At 42.3% G+C, this 19,746-nt stretch overlaps 1 protein-coding gene across 5 annotated transcripts in view; it reads left to right on the top strand.

The window, feature by feature from the left end:
- The window catches only part of VWF (von Willebrand factor), a 212,622-nt gene that overhangs the window by 110,438 nt on the left and 82,438 nt on the right, over positions 1–19,746 (top strand). For all 5 annotated transcript variants that reach the window (XM_069106080.1, XM_069106083.1, XM_069106078.1 and 2 more), the window contains 6 exons: positions 3,497–3,600; positions 7,820–7,958; positions 9,896–10,030; positions 14,181–14,327; positions 17,037–17,177; positions 17,389–17,502. In XM_069106080.1, the coding sequence (XP_068962181.1) occupies positions 3,497–3,600; positions 7,820–7,958; positions 9,896–10,030; positions 14,181–14,327; positions 17,037–17,177; positions 17,389–17,502 (780 nt within the window). The remainder of the gene's footprint in view (positions 1–3,496; positions 3,601–7,819; positions 7,959–9,895; positions 10,031–14,180; positions 14,328–17,036; positions 17,178–17,388; positions 17,503–19,746) is intronic.

The raw sequence follows: 19,746 nt of genomic DNA on the forward strand, positions 1-19,746 counted from the left end.
TGGAAAGTATTTTAGAGGTCATTGGGTCCAATCTTTTTTTTTTTTTTTAAAGCAATTGGGGTTAAAGTAACTTGCTCAAGGTTACACGGCCAGTTATTATTTCTGGGTGTGGTGCTGAGTATCTGAGCCTGGATTTGATCCAGGTCATCCCAACCCTGGAGCCGGTGCTCTTACTCGCTGAGCCACCTGGCTGCCCCTAAGCAATTGGAGTTAAGTAACTTGCTCAAGGTTACACAGCCAGGTGTTTCTGGGTGGGTGCTAAGTGTCTGAGACATGGATTCAATCTCCAGGTCTTCTCAACACTGGAGCCGGTGCTCTTACTTGCTGTGCTACCTGGCCGCCCCAATATGTTGTCTTTTTAACATTTACTTTTTTACATTTCAAGTTCCACATTTCTTCTTTCCTCCCACCCATTCAGAAATAAAGCAATATGATATAAATTATACATGTGAAGTCATGCAAAACATATTTTCTTATTAACTAGGTTGGGGAAAAAAGCAAAGAAAAAAACAATAACATTTAAAAAGGTGAAAAAAGTATGTTTCAGTCTGTATTCAGAGTTTATCAGTTCTCTCTCTGGAGGTGGATAGTAATTTTCATCATGAGTCCTTTGGAGTAGTCTTGCATCATTGTCTTGATCAGAGAATCTGCTACTTCTTAATTAAATCTTTGATGAAGCTGGCAAAACTAGATACTTCCATTTATTCTCCTCTTATTCATTTTTAAACCTTCTTCAGTTTGGCTTTCAACCTCATTCAACTGAAACCACTCTCTCCAACCTCACCAATTATCTCTTAATTGCCAGATTTAATGGCCTTTTCTCAATTCTCATCCTTCTTGACCTTTCTGAAGCTTTTGACACTGTTAATCACTCACTTCTTGATACTCTTTTCTCTCCTACTGTCTAACCATTCCCCAGTCTTCTTTGTTTATCTTGCCTCTTCTCCACTGATATTATTTCACTTGTTAAATCTCAGTAATTCCCATGGCTTCAATGATGGTCTCTATGCAGATAATTCTCAGATGTATTTATCCAGCCATAACTTTTCCCCTGACTTGCATTCTCCCATCTCCAGCTACTTATTAGACATCTCAAACTGGAGGTCCCATAGATACTTCAAACTCAGGCAGCAGGCAGAGTTGCACACGCTCTGAGAATGGGACTCCCATTGACCAAGGCCCCATTACATTTAGAAAATTTCCCACACCTCCTGAAGTTCTTACTTCATCAAACTGACAGAAATCATGTCAATGGAAGATTCATTTAGATTGATAAGCACTCTCTTTTAAAAGGCAAATGCCCTTCAAAGAGTAAAATGGAATCATCTGTAATTCATAATTTAACCCCATTCATTCTCTTGAGCACCAGTCAGATAGCACTAACTGCATATTAAACATTTACAAATAGATGTTTTGGAGCCATCTCAAACTCAGTGTGCCCCAAACAAAACTTGTCATCTTTCTCCAAAAGTCCACCTCTCTTTTGAACTTGAATTAATGAATGACACAGCATTTATTAAAGGCTTACTACATTGGCAGGCATGGTACAAAGCCTTGGGGATACTAATAAAAAAGAGAGAAAATCCCTGTCCTCAGGGAGCTTATTGTAATGAGGAAATGGAAAATATAGGGGAGTGATGACTGGAGAAGGAGAAAGTCACAGGTGTGGTCAGTGGAACCTTAAAACAATCTAATAGAAGCAATAGAGGGGTGTATGTGGGGGGGAGGAGGAAGTGGAGGGGAGGCATCAGACTGAGGGGAAGAGCATTAGCATTGGTGGCATAGCAGGGAGATAGGGATGGCTTGATATGGTGAGCTCTCACCAATCAGCATGGCCCCAGGGTGTGATCTGGAGGTCTACTAATCCATATGACTTCAGGGTGGGAGCTGGAGGTCCAGTTGGGACAATACAGCAAGAGGAGGGGTATTCCTCTTTCTGCCAAGGACACTTTCATCCTTCTGGTCACCCCAGTTCACACCTGCAGTATTACCTTTCAGAGCTTTAGTTTCTTCATCTGCAAAATTCTTCATGCACAGGCTGTTGTGAGCTTTTTCAGCTTCAACGCGTTATTTAAATACAAGATACCATTATTAAAGAATCCATATTCAAGAACACATCCCTGGATTCATAGGGTGATAGTTTCTGTTACAATGAAGTGAAATTATTAGCTTACATCTTTCTTGTTGGTAGAGGCTTGACTGAACTGACTGGATGGGAAAAGTGAGAAGAGCCTTGGGTGACTAATGATCCCGCACTAAATATGACCATTATTCCTGCACTTGGAGGGAGGAGAGAGAGAGCTCAGAACCCAGACAGACTCCCAGGGAACTGAGGCAGGGTGGTTTAATTTAACATGATGATGACAATAATAACCACACTAACACATTTGCATAGTGCTTTTATTGGCATGAAAAGACCAGTAGGCTAGGGGTCAGGAGATGTGGAATCTAGACCACTATCTTCTAATTTTGAGTTTGGGCCAGTAATGCCATTTCTCTGGACCTAAGCTGCCACATTTGAAAAATGAGGGGGGTGATCAGATAACTTGGAATGATGAAATGACTCACTCAAGGTCATAGCCTTCTGGGTGACTTTGAAGTTTGCTTCTAGCTCTGACACCCTAGAGGCAGCTTGGTGGCACAGTGGATAGAATGTTAAACCTGGAATCAGGAAGATCTGAATTCAAATCTGACTGCAAACACTGGCTATGTGACCAGGGCAAGTCACTAAACCTCTTTTTGCCTCAGTTTCCTCATCTGTAAAATAAGAACACCTATCTCACAGGGTTGTTGTGAAGATTGAATGAGATAATGTTTTTAAAGCACCTGGCACATAGTAGGTCCTATATAATTTCTAGCTGCTGATGCTACTGGAACATCATAGCTAGAAAAGGTCTCAGGTGCTATCTAGTTCAACCTGGACCTGAACAAGAGTCCCCTCCCCACCACATTCCCCTAAAGTAGTCATCCAACCTCCAAGTGAAGACTTCCAGTGATGTTCTAGGAGGCTATGATTTTAGTCTATGGTTCTATGATCTGTCCTAGTCCAGACTTGAGTTCATAGGGGTTAGGACTTAACCCTACTGACCTTGAGGTATGTATGTGGGTGACAATGTGTATGTGTGTATATGTGTGGGAGGGGTGTGTATTGTGTGTGTGTGTGTTGATTGCATTCTGCAGCACAGATTTCCCAGAAAATTGGTCACTTATTCTAAACCCTTCTGTGCATTTATCCCATCTTTCCTAGGACTGGGCTCTGACTCCTAGGGTAGAGGACCTTTTGAGTGGAGAAATTGATAGCTCAGAATAAATCTATATTCACATTTAAAAAGTTTTTAGGCCTGGGGTTAGTGCCTCCCATTTAGTTGATATTAACTCCCAACCAGGGCCCCACCATTCTCTCAGTCCCAGTGTTGGCTAGTGGAATGTTTTACCAAAGTGAAGTTTCAGGTGAGTCATTTTCACACACAAAGCCTTTGGTTTCTGTCTCTTTTAGGTCCGGCATGGAAATAGATGTGTCGTCCCAGAAAGATGTCCCTGCTTCCACAAAGGCAAAGAATATGCCCCGGGAGAAATGGTTAAGATAGACTGTAATACTTGGTAAGGTATATGGGAATAATGGAGTGAGAGGGTGTGAGAAAAGGGGGGGAGAAGAAATGGGAAGCATCATGATTACAACTGAAAAGGACAGTTAGAACTGAAAGAAACTTCCCACCTTCATTTTGTGGGATTCAGGCATATCTTTCCCACTCCCTATGGCTCACATTCATCACCTGTAAAATGGAAAGAGAAGTTCTTAAAGAAATGCCTTCTTCACCTCTAAATGAAACCAGGATCACATGCGTGCTCTGGTCCTCTCTCTTGGAGCCAGTCCTGTTAGACCACTCCTCAGCCTTCCAGGGGGGTGCACTGAGGAATTGGGCTGTTTCTTCTCTACTGCTATTGCCTTGAGACCTCATCATCTGTGTTCACCCCCATTGTTAGGAGGGCTGATGAGTAGTGCCCCAATTCAATCCTAACACTTAAACTAATTTAAGTATAAATGATCTTTTACAAAGGATATTTACTTCAAAGGTATTGTAATAATTTTAAAACATTTCCCCTAAGAACTCAAGGACATATTCTTCCCTAAACCCCTTTCCCTTCCATGTTTGGGGGAGTCAGTTTAAAACATAGCTCAATTCATACATAGCATTGATCCTTTCAAGTACCCATCCAAATGTGGCATCTCAACTGGAAGAGTTCTTGTCCTAGCTGCTGCTGGGCTAGGTTCCCAAAGGTTTTTCCATTGCTCCATGGGAGTATGGATGGATAGGCTGATCACAGCCCTTGGCCTGGATTCTGATCTGTCTAAACTCCCAAGGTCAAGGTCAGAGCCTCCCCTCCTTTCATTGAGCATTGTGGGCAAAAGCATCTCCATATCTCCCATGAGCAAATGAGGTCAAAAAAGAAGTGGCTGAAGATGGCAGGTTGGCTTTCGAATGCATCCACAGCCAATCAGTGAGCTTGCTCCCTTCCATATATTTAGCCCACCAGAACCAGCTACAGGATGTCTACAAGGACTCTGCAGTTTCTCCAGTGCCCTTTCCTTACACGTGATCATGATTCTCCCAGATGAAAGTTCCTCACATCCTACATGTGAAGAAATTGCATCAGCCAAACAGCGCTGTCTCTGTGTGTTCAGTGACACCACTAACCCAGGTTTAGAAGGACCTCAAAAGGCATCCAAGCCTAAATATCTATTCTAGTGCCTTATTGTGATGGGAAGGTAATCCTGGAGAATTGCAAACGCTGACTGGTCTTCCCAGTCTGGAAAGGCCTCAGGTGATGCCCAACCTGATGTGATTCTTGTCCAAAGTCCTCCATAAATTCAGAGAGGCTCATTGCCCGAGGGAGACACTCTGGTAGATGAAGACTTTTGGTGACCAGATTCTCTGCTAAAGTGTGGGGCAGGGGCTACTCTTTGCATCATTGATGCAGAAATGATAGATGATGAAGAAGTTATACATCCTTGAAGTATTGAAGAGTCATTGTCATCAGCGTTTTTGCATGTTTGATCTAGTGAGCATTGTCCTAGGAGTTATGACATCCACAGGGATATAGAGGTCAGGGCAAGTTAGATGATTTGCTCAACAATGAACCGTCAAATTTATGACCAAACTGGGAATAGGAAGAAGCCAGGTGTTCCAACTTCCAGTCCTTTGTCCCTTTCACTATTCTTCTTGACCTTCCACCCCATAAGCACACGATGAAAGGCCTTCCCTCTGGAGAGCTTTGGGCTCGAGAAAGGGACACTGAATAATTCCTTAGGAGAGCCATAGGTCTTTCCTCTCTGAAACTTCTCTCATTTCCAGTTGCATACATTTCATTGTCAGCTTCTGGAGTGTGTTAAGCATCAATGGGGAGGTGGCTCAGAGAGGGCTGTGATTATAATTTAGAGTAGGATTGTAGTGTTGCTTTTTTTCTACGCTTGAGGCTTTTCTGATATTTGTAAAATTTACAGAGGCTGGAGCAGGCTGGGAGATATTGCCTTGGGAAAGTTTTATGGCAGAAGACAAATCCCTTTGGATTTAAAGATTTTGATACCATACTCATGGCCTGCATGGCATAGGATCATGGATTTAGAGCTACAAGGTGCCTCAGAGGCCATCACATTCAACCCTCTCATTGTACAGATGAGGAAACTGAGGTCTGGAGAGGTTAATTGACTTGCCCAGCATCGCCCAGCTTGTATGTGTCTGAAGCAGGATACAAAGCCCCATCCTTCAGATGACAGACCCAGTGCTCTGTTCCCTCTGCTCCTTAGCTATCTCCATGTCCCCCAAACGTTTATACATGACTTTGTAAGGGACAAATCTGTGATTTGGGGGGCGGTGGTCAGAGGACTTAACTCTGCTATGTACTTGCTGAATGTTTCTGGGCAAGTCATTTCCTTGTTTTTGTTCCATGAAGTAAAGGTGTTGAACTAGATGTCTAATTTTCAGGTCGTATATTTTGTGATTCTAGGATCATGGTTTTTCAGTCCTTCTGTCGTCATTTATGTTGCTAAGAATATTTCTTCTTGCCCTCAATTTTTTTTTTAAATTTTAGGCCCACGGCGACTTATGGAGTTCTGTGCCATCAAGTCAATGGCTGAGACTTAACAGTAGCAGTATGTCTTAAATCCCTACTCCCTGATGGGTGAGAGGGCCCACAAGTACTGATTATTAGGAACAATTTACAGGACCTGAGCAAAAGATGTGAGGATGTCCTCCAAATTGTGACCTAAGAGCAGCTGGGATATCACGATGAGTCAAATGTAGGGGCTATTGGAGACATAGTACTTCAAATTAAGAGAGGGTGCAATACAAAGGGAAGTGTTTATATTATCAGCAAAATGATGGTTTGTTGCTCCAAACTGTTCTGCCTGAGACAGTCTCAGCTTATGGTGGTCGTCTGCCACCTCCCACTGTGAGCCGCTCCGACCCGACCCCCTGTAGTGGTGCTATTATGCTTCCAGGCCCTTGTAGGACCCATCTGTTATAATGGGATGGAGAGTCTGGACCAGGGGTATGGAACCTGCAGCCTCGAGGCCACACGTAGCCCTCTAGAGCCTCAAGTGCAGCCCTTTGAGTGAATCTATACTTCGCAGAACAAATCCCCTTAATAAAAGTCCTGACTCTGGACTGTTATAATTTTCTCCCCTTCCTGACTAGGTAATCCTGGACACATATTCCCTACTGAATGCCTCAGTTTCTCCTTCAGCAGTCCCTTGGCTTCTGCCTCTCTCTTGACTGGGTACCATGTTATGAAGACAGATGAAGTCATCTATGCAAAATGTATTTTGGAGCACCTCTCCCATATTAAGCCACAAATTAGAATCCTTATTTTTCCTGAAGGCTGCCTGAGAGAGCAGAGAAAAAGTCAGAGCTTGGGGTGGTGAGAGGAAGGGGGGGGGCGACTCAAAGAAAGTAAACAATCACTTTCTTTGCCCGTTAACTCAAACAATTAAATATCTTTAGTAATAGTTAGCATTTATATAGTACTTTTGCTCACAAAATGCTTTACAAATATTATTTTATTTTATCCTCACAGTAACCCTGGGAGGTAGGTGCTGTTATTATCCCCACTTTACTGATGAGAAAACTGAGGCTGAAAGAGGCCTCAAGTGACTTGCCCAGGGTCACACAGTTAGTAAGTACGTGAGGCTGGATCTGAACCCAAATCTTCCTGGTACTAGACCCAATGCTCTATGCACTGTATTACCCAGTATGAGGCGCTGCGTTAGGGCCATGAATACAAACATGAAAAATGACTTATATTTAAAAAAATATATACTCTGCTGGAATAATAATTTACATAGCACTTTGAGATGGAGTAGAAAAAGTACTCACTCTGGAGGCAAAGGACCTGGATTGAAATCTTAACTCTGATATTTGCTATAAGAATAACCTTAGATAAGTCACAACCACTCTGGGGCACAGTCTCCCCATCTGTAAAGTGTGTGTGTGTGTGTGTGTGTGTGTGTTTGTGTGTTTGAAGTATAGGCCTTCTGATGTACCTTCCAGCTCTAGGTCTAGGTGCCCGTGAAGGCTCACACAGTATTTTTCTCACAATAACCCCATGAGGTAGATTGTACAAAGAATTATTAGCTCCATTTTACAGACGAGGAAAGTGAAGGTCAGAAAAGGTGATTTGACTAAGCTGTGGTCATGTGGCCTGTGAATGTCAGAGATGTGATTTGATCAGAGACCTCCTCCTTCTGGGTCCAGCACTCCCTCCACTCCGCCATGTTGTTTCTCACTGCATCATCCTCCTCTGGTCTCTCTCTCTTCCCAAGTGTGTGCCGTAATAGAAGATGGGACTGTACAGATGCGGTGTGTGACGCTACCTGCTCGGTGATCGGCACGGCCCACTACCTGACCTTTGATGGCCTCAAATACACGTTCCCAGGCAAATGCCAGTATGTTTTGGTGCAGGTAAGGACCAGAGTGGACAAAGGAATATTTGTTTGTGGGGGCGTCCTGCAATCTTAGGGCTTTTCATGTAGGCTCCTGAGCTGTTCTCTGCAGAGAAGGATCCTATGGCCTGCTGTGTACGGGTCCATTTTCCATGTGTTGAGAGGCAGTGTGGTGTGCTGAAAAGAACAGTTAACTTTGAGAAGACGTAGTTTTGAACTTCAGCTCTAATATCACCTGTGTGAATGTAGGCCGCTTAATTTTAACGAGTTTCTGTTTGCCTGTCTGTAAAATATGGACAAGAAAACTTGCTATTTTAAGGAAGGGCAACTAGGTGGTGCGGTGGATAGAGCACCAGGCCTAGAGTTAGGGAGACCTGAGTTCAAATATCAACTCAGTCATTTATTAGCTGTGTGACCCTAGGCAAGTCATTTAACCCTGTTTGCCTCAGTTTCCTCATCTGTAAAATGAGATGGAGAAGGAAATGGCAAACCACTTGGTGTCTTTGTCAAGAAAATGCCAAATGGGTTTATGAAGAGACTGGTATGACTGAAACAGCTGAATAATAACAACATTGCAAGGAAGGTCCACTGGAACCTATTGATATTTTCCTGGGAATGTGTATGACTTGAAGATGCTTTCTTTTTCTATAGATGAGTTGATGTAGTCCACCCTGAAGTTGGGAGAATAAATGTGATGCCCTCAGGAAGTTATTTCCATCCCAAGATCCTTTTGATCTTTCTAAAAATTTCTTTTTCAATACAGTATAAAGGGGAGGGGGGAGGTTATGGAGAAGGAGGGGTGGGAGCTGGGAATAGAAAGACTAAGCTTGCCCACTGAGGTGAGAAGAGCCCTAGAAACATTATCCAGTGACTGGAGGGTTGATAACCTCTCCTCTTCCTTTGACCTTGACATAAGTTCCTGTGAATTTTAGGTAACATTTCACTATAACAAGAGTGTGATCATTTTCCCTTGAGAAGCTTTAAAGAAATTTGTTCTCCCTGCTTTTTTGAAGCAGAAATAATACTGAGATGGTCTGCAGGAAACACCACAAATCATCCTCAGACCCAAAGACTGAAATAATTCATACCTAAGAGAGGTAGTCAGATCCTCTTAGATACTGTGTTAATAAGTACCTATCAAAGGTACCTTTTGGTTCAGTCATTATTCTGTTTCTTTTTAGTCACATCTGATTCTGTGACCCCATTTGGGCTTTTCTTGGCAAAGATACTGGAAGAGTTTGCAATTTCCTTCTCCAGTTCATTTTACAGATAAGGAAATCAAGGCAAACAGGGTTAAGTGACTTGTCCAAGGTTGCACAACTAGTAAATATCTGAGGGCAGATTTGAACTTATAAAGATGAATCTTCCTGACTCCAGGATCGGCACTCTATCCACTGTGCCACCTAACTGCTCTTTTGGTAGACATCATTAAAAAAGAAAAAAATAGACAAATGCATCAACCAAACAGTACACTCCACTCCTTTATTGCACAAGTTTGTGTTAATATATCTAGTAGCCTGAGGATCACATCAAAACATGTTAAACCTATAAAGTCTTCCCTGCCTCTCCAAACACACACACACACACACACACACACACACACACACCTGTTACCATTGATAAAGACCTCTGAGTAATATGTATGTGAATCTTCTGATTTGTGGTCAGAAGAAGGAAGGATAGTGGCAGGAACTAAGAAGGAGATGGACATTTTCTCCAACCCAACATGGTGGAAATGATACTGCCATTCAAGATAGAAAATCTTGGATCAAATTCTCTTTCCAATATTTACCATGTGCCTGGGCATGTCCCTCATCCTCTCTTCCTCTCAGTTTCCTCATCTGTAGTATAAGGGTATATTTGAGCCTACCTTGCACTGTCATTGTGAGGGAAGCGCTTTGTAAACCGTAAAGGGCTCCCAGAACTTGAACTATCATCATTTCCCCCACTTTCTAGGACTACTGCGGCAACAGCCCTGGAACCTTTCGGATCCTGGTGGAGAATGAAGACTGCAGCTTCTCTTCAGTGAAGTGCAGTAAGCGGGTCACCATTCTGTTTGAGGAGGGAGAGATCGAGCTGTTTGATGGGGAGGTCGGTACCAACCCCATCTCTTTCTCCTTGATTATCTGTCTATCTCTGTCTCTATCCACACCCACACCCACACCCATATCCATATCTATACCTATGTCTGTATCTGTATCTGTATCTATCCACATCCACATCATTTAATCTGTATCTATTGGCCTATCTATCCACACATATGTATATATGCACATGCATACACACATGTATACTTATAAACACACAAATATGTCTATATGTATACATATACACACATTTATGTATTCATAGACATATATATATATACATACCCCCCACATAAATATGTATGTGTGTGTATGTATATATATATAAATGTTTTGCTCTTTTATCTTGGGAAAATTGGAAAGTGATTTTGGAGTCAAAAGACCTTAATTACTTACTATCTGTGTGAGCTTGAGCAAGTCACTTAACATTATCTATAAAATGGAGGATCTGGATCAAATATACTCTGAGGTCTCTTTAAGCGCAAGACCTAGGATCCCAAGAAGCATTTATTCATGGCTAGTCTGTCTGCAACTTTCTATCAAACACTGAACAAAGGGAATTTGATAAAATCAGTCACAGAGCCCTATTTGCTACAAGGTTATTGTCTTATTAGATTTGGGCTAATGAACTTGGTTAGAGTCTGGGGCTGCCAGGAGAACAAGGATCAAGTGTTTAAGTCTTCTGAGGGAAGGTGTATGGGATATTCAGGAGAACTAACTTCTATGGTGGGAGGGCTTGCCCAAGACCTTTTCAGGGCTGCTCATCCACCTTTGGCATCCACCTTTCACCCAGCTCTCACCTGTGGCTCCAAGAAACTCTAGCATGCACAGCGGCCACATCCTGGTAAAACTGTCTCAGCAGATGGACTGAACCAGGTTGAGGGTAACTGACAGGCCTCAAATCCATGAGTAAGTTAGTGGAATGTCTACACCAAGAATGTGAAGACTTCCCTTAGAGGAATGGGTGGATGAGAACAGTATCCCAGCAACCATGAAGGTGGCTGAAGGCTCTGTGGAGTGCTTAGAGCTTGGTCAGACATCAAAGACGCCAGGGTCATCTGTTGCTTCCTGGGCCATCTCTGTTTGTCTTGACTTTTGTCCTGCCACTGGACTTCGATGACCCTGGAAGGAAAAGTGAAGTGGACGACTTTGTGCAACTCTGCCTCACTTAAACCCAATTCACCCATGGGTCAAAACATCACCTGTGATGATGCTGGTCCTCTTTGAACACAAAGCACAGACAACAACAGTGTACACCTTTCTGCTGAGAAGCAGGAAGCATGCTTCACTACCAGAAAGTTCTTTGGAGTCACGATTGGAAACCTCACTGAAGTCTTTCAGTGTTGTTTTCCTTTACATTATTGGGATTGTTGGATAAGTAGATAGATAGTTGGTGCAGCTATGTGGCATGGTGGATAAAGCCCTGGTCTTGGAATCAGGAAGAATCCTCATCCTGAGTACAAACCTGGCCTCAGAAACTTATTAGCTGTGTGACCCTGGGCAAGTCACTTAAGGCTGTTTACCTCAATTTCTTCACCTGTTAAATGAGCTGGAGAAGGAAATGGCAAAACCACTCCAGCCAAGAAAACCCCCAATTTGGTCATGAAGAGTTGGATATAACTGAAAAATGACTGACTGATGTGCCAAGTACTGTGCTAAGCTCTAGGGACAAAAAGGCAAGAAGACAAAATGGTATCTACTCTTACATTCTAATGGGAAATCGGAAAGTAAAGAGCCCCTATTCCAGCCAGGGAGAGGCATTTTGGAAAGTTACTGTAATGATGAGTGCATTTCCTCTAATAACGATTGCTAGTGATTACTATCCCAATATCAGGGACACTCAAAGGATTGTGGAGGTAGAGCTGATGAGACCCGGCAAGTGATTGAACATGAGAGCTAAGAGAGAATTTAGAAATCAGCATATAATTCCAGTAGTGATCTGCACAGAGATAATCATTGAATACATGCGATCTGATGAGGGAAAGATCACAGAGACAGGAGCAAAGAGGGATGAGGACAGAGCCATGAGGGACAGCCAAGGATAGGAAATAATAGCTAGAAATTACATAAAGCTTTAAAATTTGCAGAGCACTTAACACACATTATCTCATTTTATCCTAACAACCATTCTGGGAGGTAGTTGACATTATTATCCCCATTTTACAGATAAGGAAATGGAGGCAAGCAGAAGTTAAGTGACTTACCCAGGGTCATAGAGCTAGTAAGTGTCTGAGGCCAGATTTAAGTTCAGGTCTTCCAGACTCCAAGTCCAGAGCTCTGTCTACCATTCCATGAAAGGCTATTTTCAGGAGTTGGGCAGTTATCATATCTCTTCTTAAGGACCTGGCCAAGGTCCCAGGAGAGGAGCAGCCCTCACGTTCTCAGGATCCTCTGTGCCCAAGCAGCTCAGGGTAATAGAAAGGTCATATTGAGTTGGGGCCTTGGTATCTTATTCCTCACGGAGGGGCTTACCTTGCCCCTTCAGAATTACTCTTAGCTTTGGAGAAATCATTTAAAGTAGGCTCAGAAGGCATGTTAAATGGAATTTTAAAGGTAATGAAGGTGTAGGCTATGTATACATAGTCTACACAGTAGACTAAAGGTCTTAATCTTGGATCCACAGATGGGTGGGTCTGTTGATAGATTGCAGGAGATCTGTATGCCTGGATGGAAAAAAAATCTTTATTTATATTGACCTCTAACATATTTAGATTTTTCTTTAATTATGAATGTAGGCAACAAAACATTACTCTAAGAAGACCATAGGTTTCATCTGACTTCCATGGGGTCCATGACACAAAATAAGGCTAAATTATTCACTCAAACCACTAACGGTATATTCTTCCAAAACAGGCTGAAGGAGTGATTATGACAAGTACTATTCATCCTTATACTTTAAAGCTTTCCCAATAAGATGAGAGGTTAGATAAGAATTCTCACCATCGCCCTTATCATTTGATAGAGTGCTAGAATTTCAAGCTAATGCAATGAGACAAGAAAACTAAATCAAGGAAATAAACATTGTCAACATGGAGGGAAAAATAGCTCTATTTTGGACACTATGATAGTGAGTAAAAAAACATTGAGCACATTTTGGGTCAGAGTTAGCATTTATTATGCATTGTGCTGAGAATTGGAAGCAGAAATGTGAAAGCAAAGACAATAGCCCTCAAGGAGCTCGCTGCGGGGAGAAGAGAGAAACAGCACCTGTACCAGGGAGCGACATTTGGAAAGTTACCGTAATGAGGAGTGGTGCCTTAGTGGGGAGCTGACACACCTCATCTAGAGACAATGGCAGAGTTAATTTGGTTCAAGAGCTGTGAGGGGTGGGGATTAAAGAGGAAAGGGTATGTGCACAGCCATGGCTGGGTGGCAGAGAGGAGGAGACGAGGATGGATAGGACTTTCCTGAAATAGTATTTAGGGAGAGGCAGCGACCAGTTAGGAGAGCAAGGTCCCAGGATAGAAGTTCTCCTAAGGCATGTTCTCTGTTGAAATATAATTCACAAGGGGCGGCTAGGTGGCGCAGTGAGTAAGAGCACCGGCCCCCGGAGTCAGGAGGACCTGGGATTGTTTCCGGCCTCAGATACTTAACACCCACACACATGCACAAAAACTGGCCATGTAACCTTGAGCAAGTTACTTAACACCAATTGCTTTAAAAAAAATGAGATATAATTCACAGAATTATCATGTGTTTCTAGGCTACTTGCCATCAGATACATTATCAGTACAACATTTGGGGGATCTGGGGAAAGTAGGTAGACTAACACAATTATGTTGTAGGTTGATATGTTTTCTACTTGCTTACCACGCTGTGTTAATGGAATCATTAATCCATCCCTTTAGAACCGGTTTAAGGGGCAATATACATTCAAACAACATTTGTTTATGAATGTTCCTTTTTGTTTTTGCATGGTTGACCCCTCAATTATTTTTCCTGAATCTTTGATGTGATGATTGAGATTATTCACTCTTGTTTCCTGAATGACTGTGTGGTACATATGGGATGGACAGTCATTGCTCTGAGGGCAAAGGGCTAACAACTTTGAGGAAGGGATGGTTGGTTCTCTGAAACTTTGTTTGGAAGGGCTTTGGGGAAGAACATAAATATCCTCATCTCACTTTCATTATCTTATCTGTTTCCCCCTTCAGGTGAATGTGAAAAAGCTTTTGAAAGATGAGACTCATCTTGAGGTGGTGGAATCAGGCCGCTATTACATCCTGTTACTAGGCAAAGGGATCTCCATTATCTGGGATAAGAACATGGGAATCTCTGTTATTCTGAAACAAACATATCAGGTAAGTGGCTGTCTCTTTTCTGTCACTGCTTTGTTTCCTATTTTCCTTTCCCATCATTCATTTGGTCCTTCTTTGATTGTGGGTATGTGATCCACCCATTTTCATAGAATCACTGAATCAGAGTTGGAAAGGAATACAGGGTCACCTAGTCCAATATCTTACCCTATTAAAAAAAACCCTTTTCTACAATATTTCTGGCAGGTGCTTGAACACTTCTGGTGAAGGGGAAGCTCGCTATTTCATGAGACAACCCATTCTATTTTGGGATGGTTCCAAATGTGATAAAAGTTCTTCCTTAAAATTCAAGTAAAATCTCTTTCCTTGTAATTTCTAATAATTGAACTAGCTCTGCATTTTAGAGAAATGAATCTACTCCATTATCTGTTGGGGCAGCTAGATGGTGCAATGAATAGAGCACTGGGGCCTGGAGTCAGGAAGATTCATCTTCATGAGGTCAAATCTGACCTCAGACACTTACTAGCTGTAAGTCATAGCTCTGTTTGCCTCAGTTTCCTCATCTGAAAAATGAGCTGGAGAAGGAAATGGCAAACTACTCCAGTATCTTTGCCAAGAAAACTCCAAAAGGGGTCACAAAGAGTTGGCATGACTGAAAAACAACTGAACAACAATATTATCTATTTGATAGCCTTTGAGTATCTCAGAATTAGAGAATATTCTCTTTCCTAGACTGAAGATCCCCTTTTCTTCTAACTCTATCTCCTATGACATGGCTTTAAGACTCCTTTGGATATGCTATGGTTTGTCAATGTTCCTTCTAAGACTGGAACTCAAAAGTGAATGGAGTATGGACAGGTCAGTCCACAGAGCCTAGTTCAAGATATTTTTTCTATTATGAATACATAATTATGAAGACATAATTACAGAATATTATTGCTATTAAACAAGCCCCCTTCCTATTCTTCTCCTCACTCCCCCACAGATCACGCACCTCTCTACCCCTTCAGGACAGGGTGAACTGTCAGGCTGGAGACTTCATGGTCAAGGTTGGCCCAGGCCTAGCTCTGCCTCTGATATGAGGCATGAATCCACATAAGTCATATCTCTTTAGTAAGGAAGATAGGGTGGAGTAGTGGGAAATGAATTGGATGTGAAGTCAGGAGACCTATGTTTAGGATGCTGCTCTATCTAGTAAGTTGCAGGATTTTAGACAAATCACTTCTAAACCTTGGCGTCTTCATCTACAGTGAGTCAGTCAACAACCATTTATTAAGTGCCTACTATGTGCTAGGTATTCTGCTGAGTTCTGGAGATACAAATGCAAATAAAGACAAAGACCCTGCCCTCAAGGAGTATAGTTTGGTGGGGGGAGACAATGCATAAATGACAACTGAAACGTAGGGGATGAGGAGGGGTATTTGGAGGAAGGTACCTGCCATGGGGATGTGATGGAGAAGTCCAAAGAAGTCTGAGAGTAGTGTAGTTGGTGGTAAATGGGAAGAAGACTATGCTAAGTCCCTTCCTTAAACAGAACCTCTAGAGCCCACGGCCAGGTCCTCCATTTGAGTACCAAGCAGATGCAAAATGAATGGGTTTCACGAGATTTTCTGTGTCTTTTCCAGCTTTTCCATTGTAATGTTAAGGGAATAGGAAGACCTTTCCCATTCAGGGGAAGGCCTATGTTACCAAGTGTCCCCTTTTCCCTTGGAATAGGAACCATGTTCCCGGGTCTAAAGGTACACAGGTATTTCAATCATGGATGTCTTAATGTTTTCACAGCTGTGATACATCCTGAGTCCAAGCCTGTTGGGAGAGGAACTTGGAGAAGCTTGCTTAAGGGGAGGCTTGCTTACAGGGAGACTTGCTTACAGGGAGACTTTCACACCTTTTGATACTGAGCTAATTAGGCACTGAGTCACAAGGGTTGTGATGCCTTCTGGCTCTGAGCCTGTTAGTTGAAAACTATATATACTGGAAGGTTAGTTTTTTAATTGGGGGTTTACTTATGAGATTCCTGGGACAGGACTCTGAGTAGCTGTTTGCTAAGAGTCCCCCTGCTCAGAGGTTTGTGCTCTTCAGATCCGGTGGTATATGTTGGTGATTGTATTACTTTGTTCAGGCTGTCTGTTGAATCACTGTGTTAATTTCTCTACTTTTATTTTCTACTTATCTGTGATTAAAGTAAGATTGTTGACCCCTTTAAAAGTTGTCTTTCCTTTAGAAAAGCAGATCAAAGAACCTGGGCTAGCAGCCCACCCTGTGTGCTAGTGTGGTTACTAATACAAACATTCTGTGAGTAAATGCTCTTACTTTTCCTAACTTTATAATGGGGCTCACTTAAGAGAGAGAGAACTCTTATTGTTGAGTTGTTTCAGTCCCGTCCCACGCTTTGTAACCCCACTTGCAGTTTTCTTGACAAAGATATTGGAGTGATTTGCCATTTCCTTCTCCAGCTCATTTTACAGATAAGAAAACTGAGGCAAACAGGATTAAGTGACTTGTCCAGGGTTACATAACTAGTGCCTGAGGCCAGATTGGAAGGAAGATGAGTCTTCCTGTTTTTAGGCCCAGCACTGTTCACTGTACCAGTCACTGCCCCTGAGGGAACGCTTAAGTGAATGTAAGATGGATCTCTGCTTCCTCTCTCCCCAGTCATACCTTACTTTTGTTTTCACACACCTAATTAACATCTCTAGAAAGCCCTCTCCTGCACATTCAGTGTCCTTATCTTGTTAACTCTTGCTTTGCTAGGAGAAAGTGTGTGGTCTGTGTGGGAATTTTGATGGCAACCAAAACAATGAGCTCACTAGCAGCAGCCTACAGCTGGAGATGGGCCCAGTGGACTTTGGGAATTCTTGGAAAGTGAACCCTCAGTGTGCTGACACCACCGAAGTGAGTAGCTCTTGCTTTTGTTGGCTGGGCTCAGGGAAGCCTGGTTCTTTGACTTTTTCTTCCCTCCTCCTTCTCATCTTAGGGGTAGAAGGTGGGTTGCTGATAGGAGGGGATTGATGTGGTGGCAGAAGGGGCAGAAACAGACCTATCATTCCAGTTTGGCCTGAGCCCAACCAATTCTCTTTATGTCATCTTCCTCGATGGCCCCCAGGTATTGCTGGATGGTGCCCCTGCTACCTGTCAAAACAGTGTCATGAAGCAGACGATGGTAGACGCCTCTTGTAGGATCCTGACTAGTGACACCTTCCGGGAGTGCAACAAATTGGTAAGTCCCTGGGGGAGGTAACTGAAGGCAGAGGAGTTCTAAGGGTGCCACAATGACCTGAGGACTTCAGGGTGGGGAGTGTGGAGGCTGACTTCTGCCCATGGAATATCCTGTGTGCCCTGAGCCAGGTCCTTCTCTCAGTCTGTGTGTCAGGTTTCTCCATATGGGAATGAAGAAAATAATAGACATATTCTTCCTGGGATGAGCCAACCCATTCATGAGGAAAGAGACGTATAATTAACCCTAAGTTTTTGTTGTATAACAATTGCTTAGTTCTCATTTTCTTAGCCAAATCTAGGCTTTCCCTTTGGATTCAGACTAAAATTTCAGGATTTAAATCTTTTTCTTTAGGTCTCAGAAGAATGTCTTTCCCTTTGCTGTCTCTAGTTTTCTGCTCTTTCTCTTCCAAAATCTCTTCAGTCTCTAATTATCTTCTCGACTCCCTTATAGTCTGTTGTAAACCAGATTTGCCAAGATTTATAATATTTCCACTTATTTCAAGAAGTGCCACAGAATTCTCCAATCAAAGTTAATTATAATAACTTAATTTTCCTTTCCAGTACCATTCCTTTTATAGTGTGGAGGGCTGGATGGGAGTGAGTATCCCAGTGACTGGGATTCTGGGCATGGAGTTGGAAAGACTTGATTTTGAATATGGCTCAAACACTTAATAACTGTGTGACCCTGGACAAGTTACTTATCCTATGCCTACCTCAGTTTCCTCATCTATAATAGCACCTACCTCCCAAGGTTCTTGTGAGGATCAAATTAATTAACATATATAAAGTGTTTTGCTAACTTTAAAGTGCTATCTAGTTGTGATTCTGATATTAATTCATTCCCCAATTTCTTCATCTCTATTATTCTTCTCTGTCCCTGGAGAAGTCGTATGCACTGATTCCAAATGGTCTTGTGGTTTACAGAAAGCTCTTACTTCTTGATTAGGATTAGAAGTGGGAGTAGATGGAAGGGTATGAAAAGAGACTGAGGGGAATCAGGACCCTCTGTTTTAGGGACCTAGCTGCTATATAAATCCTTCCATACCATTGGCTTGAAACATCTGGGTTGTCCCATGGCCCAGTGGCTCTTCATTGGAAATGCTCATAGCATCATAGATTTAACTCTTAAGGGGACCTTTTTTTTTAGGGAGGGAGGTGAGGATAGAGGTGTCTGGTACAATGATTTTGCTGGTAAAGGGAATTTCTGGTGAGGAAATTGCTTCTATTACTGTAAGTTGGCATCTGCTCTGAAATTTATAGTCTTAGAGCAGGGATTTTTAAGCTTTTTGTGTATTTTGCACCCTTTTGACAATCTAGAGAAAAGCATTCTTAGAATGCTCTTAAATGCATAAAACAAAATGTAAAGATTACAAAGAAAATCAGTTATATCAAATAAAATTATCAAAGTATTTTTTTTTTTTAAGCAATCGGGGTTAAGTAACTTGCTCAAGGTTACACGGCCAGTTATTTCTGGGTGTGGTGCTAAGTATCTGAGCCTGGATTTGATCCAGGTCATCCCGACACTGGAGCCAGTGCTCTTACTTGCTGAGCCACCTGGCCTCCCCTAAGCAATTGGGGTTAAGTAATTTGCTCAAGGTTAACACGGCCAGGTGTTTCTGGGTGGGTACTAAGTGTCTGAGCCCGGGATTCGATACCGGAGCCGGAGCTCAAACTATTTTTCCAGAAACGAGTTCATGGACTCCTGGTTAGGAGCCCATGTCTTAGAGAGCTGCCCAGAGTACTGAGAGGTTCAGTATAGCTATGTGATATTGTCTTTAGGAAGGGACTTTAGGGCTGTTTAAGCTAATCACCCTCATTTTATAGATAAGGAAAGTGAGACATAGACAAGTACAGTGACTTGTCTAATAGGGTCACACAGGTAATGATACCAATTGCTAATATTTCTATTGTACTTTAAGGTTTGTGAAGTGTTTTTACCCAGACTATTTCATTTTGGTAGAGGGTAGATAGATCAGCCTGGAATAAAACCAAAAGTATGCTGGCAAATGTTTAACAAATGGCTCCCTGGAAAAATGGAATGTATACAGGAGACAATTTTAAGTTTAATTTGCATAATTAACATTTTATCCATTACTTTCTTAAGTAATGAATAATAAATCAATTCTTGATTTGTAGTGTTGGCTGATTTTCTAGGTATTAACTTCACACTGAAAATATAACAATTGGCATCATTCTGTACAAGCTGACTCCAGCATATCACTCCACATAACCCTGGTCTCTAACT

This window comes from Petaurus breviceps, unplaced genomic scaffold, assembly GCF_028583685.1.
Source record: "Petaurus breviceps papuanus isolate PSGF00001 unplaced genomic scaffold, PetGlider_PUasm1.0 78, whole genome shotgun sequence".
Classification (NCBI taxonomy): Eukaryota; Metazoa; Chordata; class Mammalia; order Diprotodontia; family Petauridae; genus Petaurus; species Petaurus breviceps.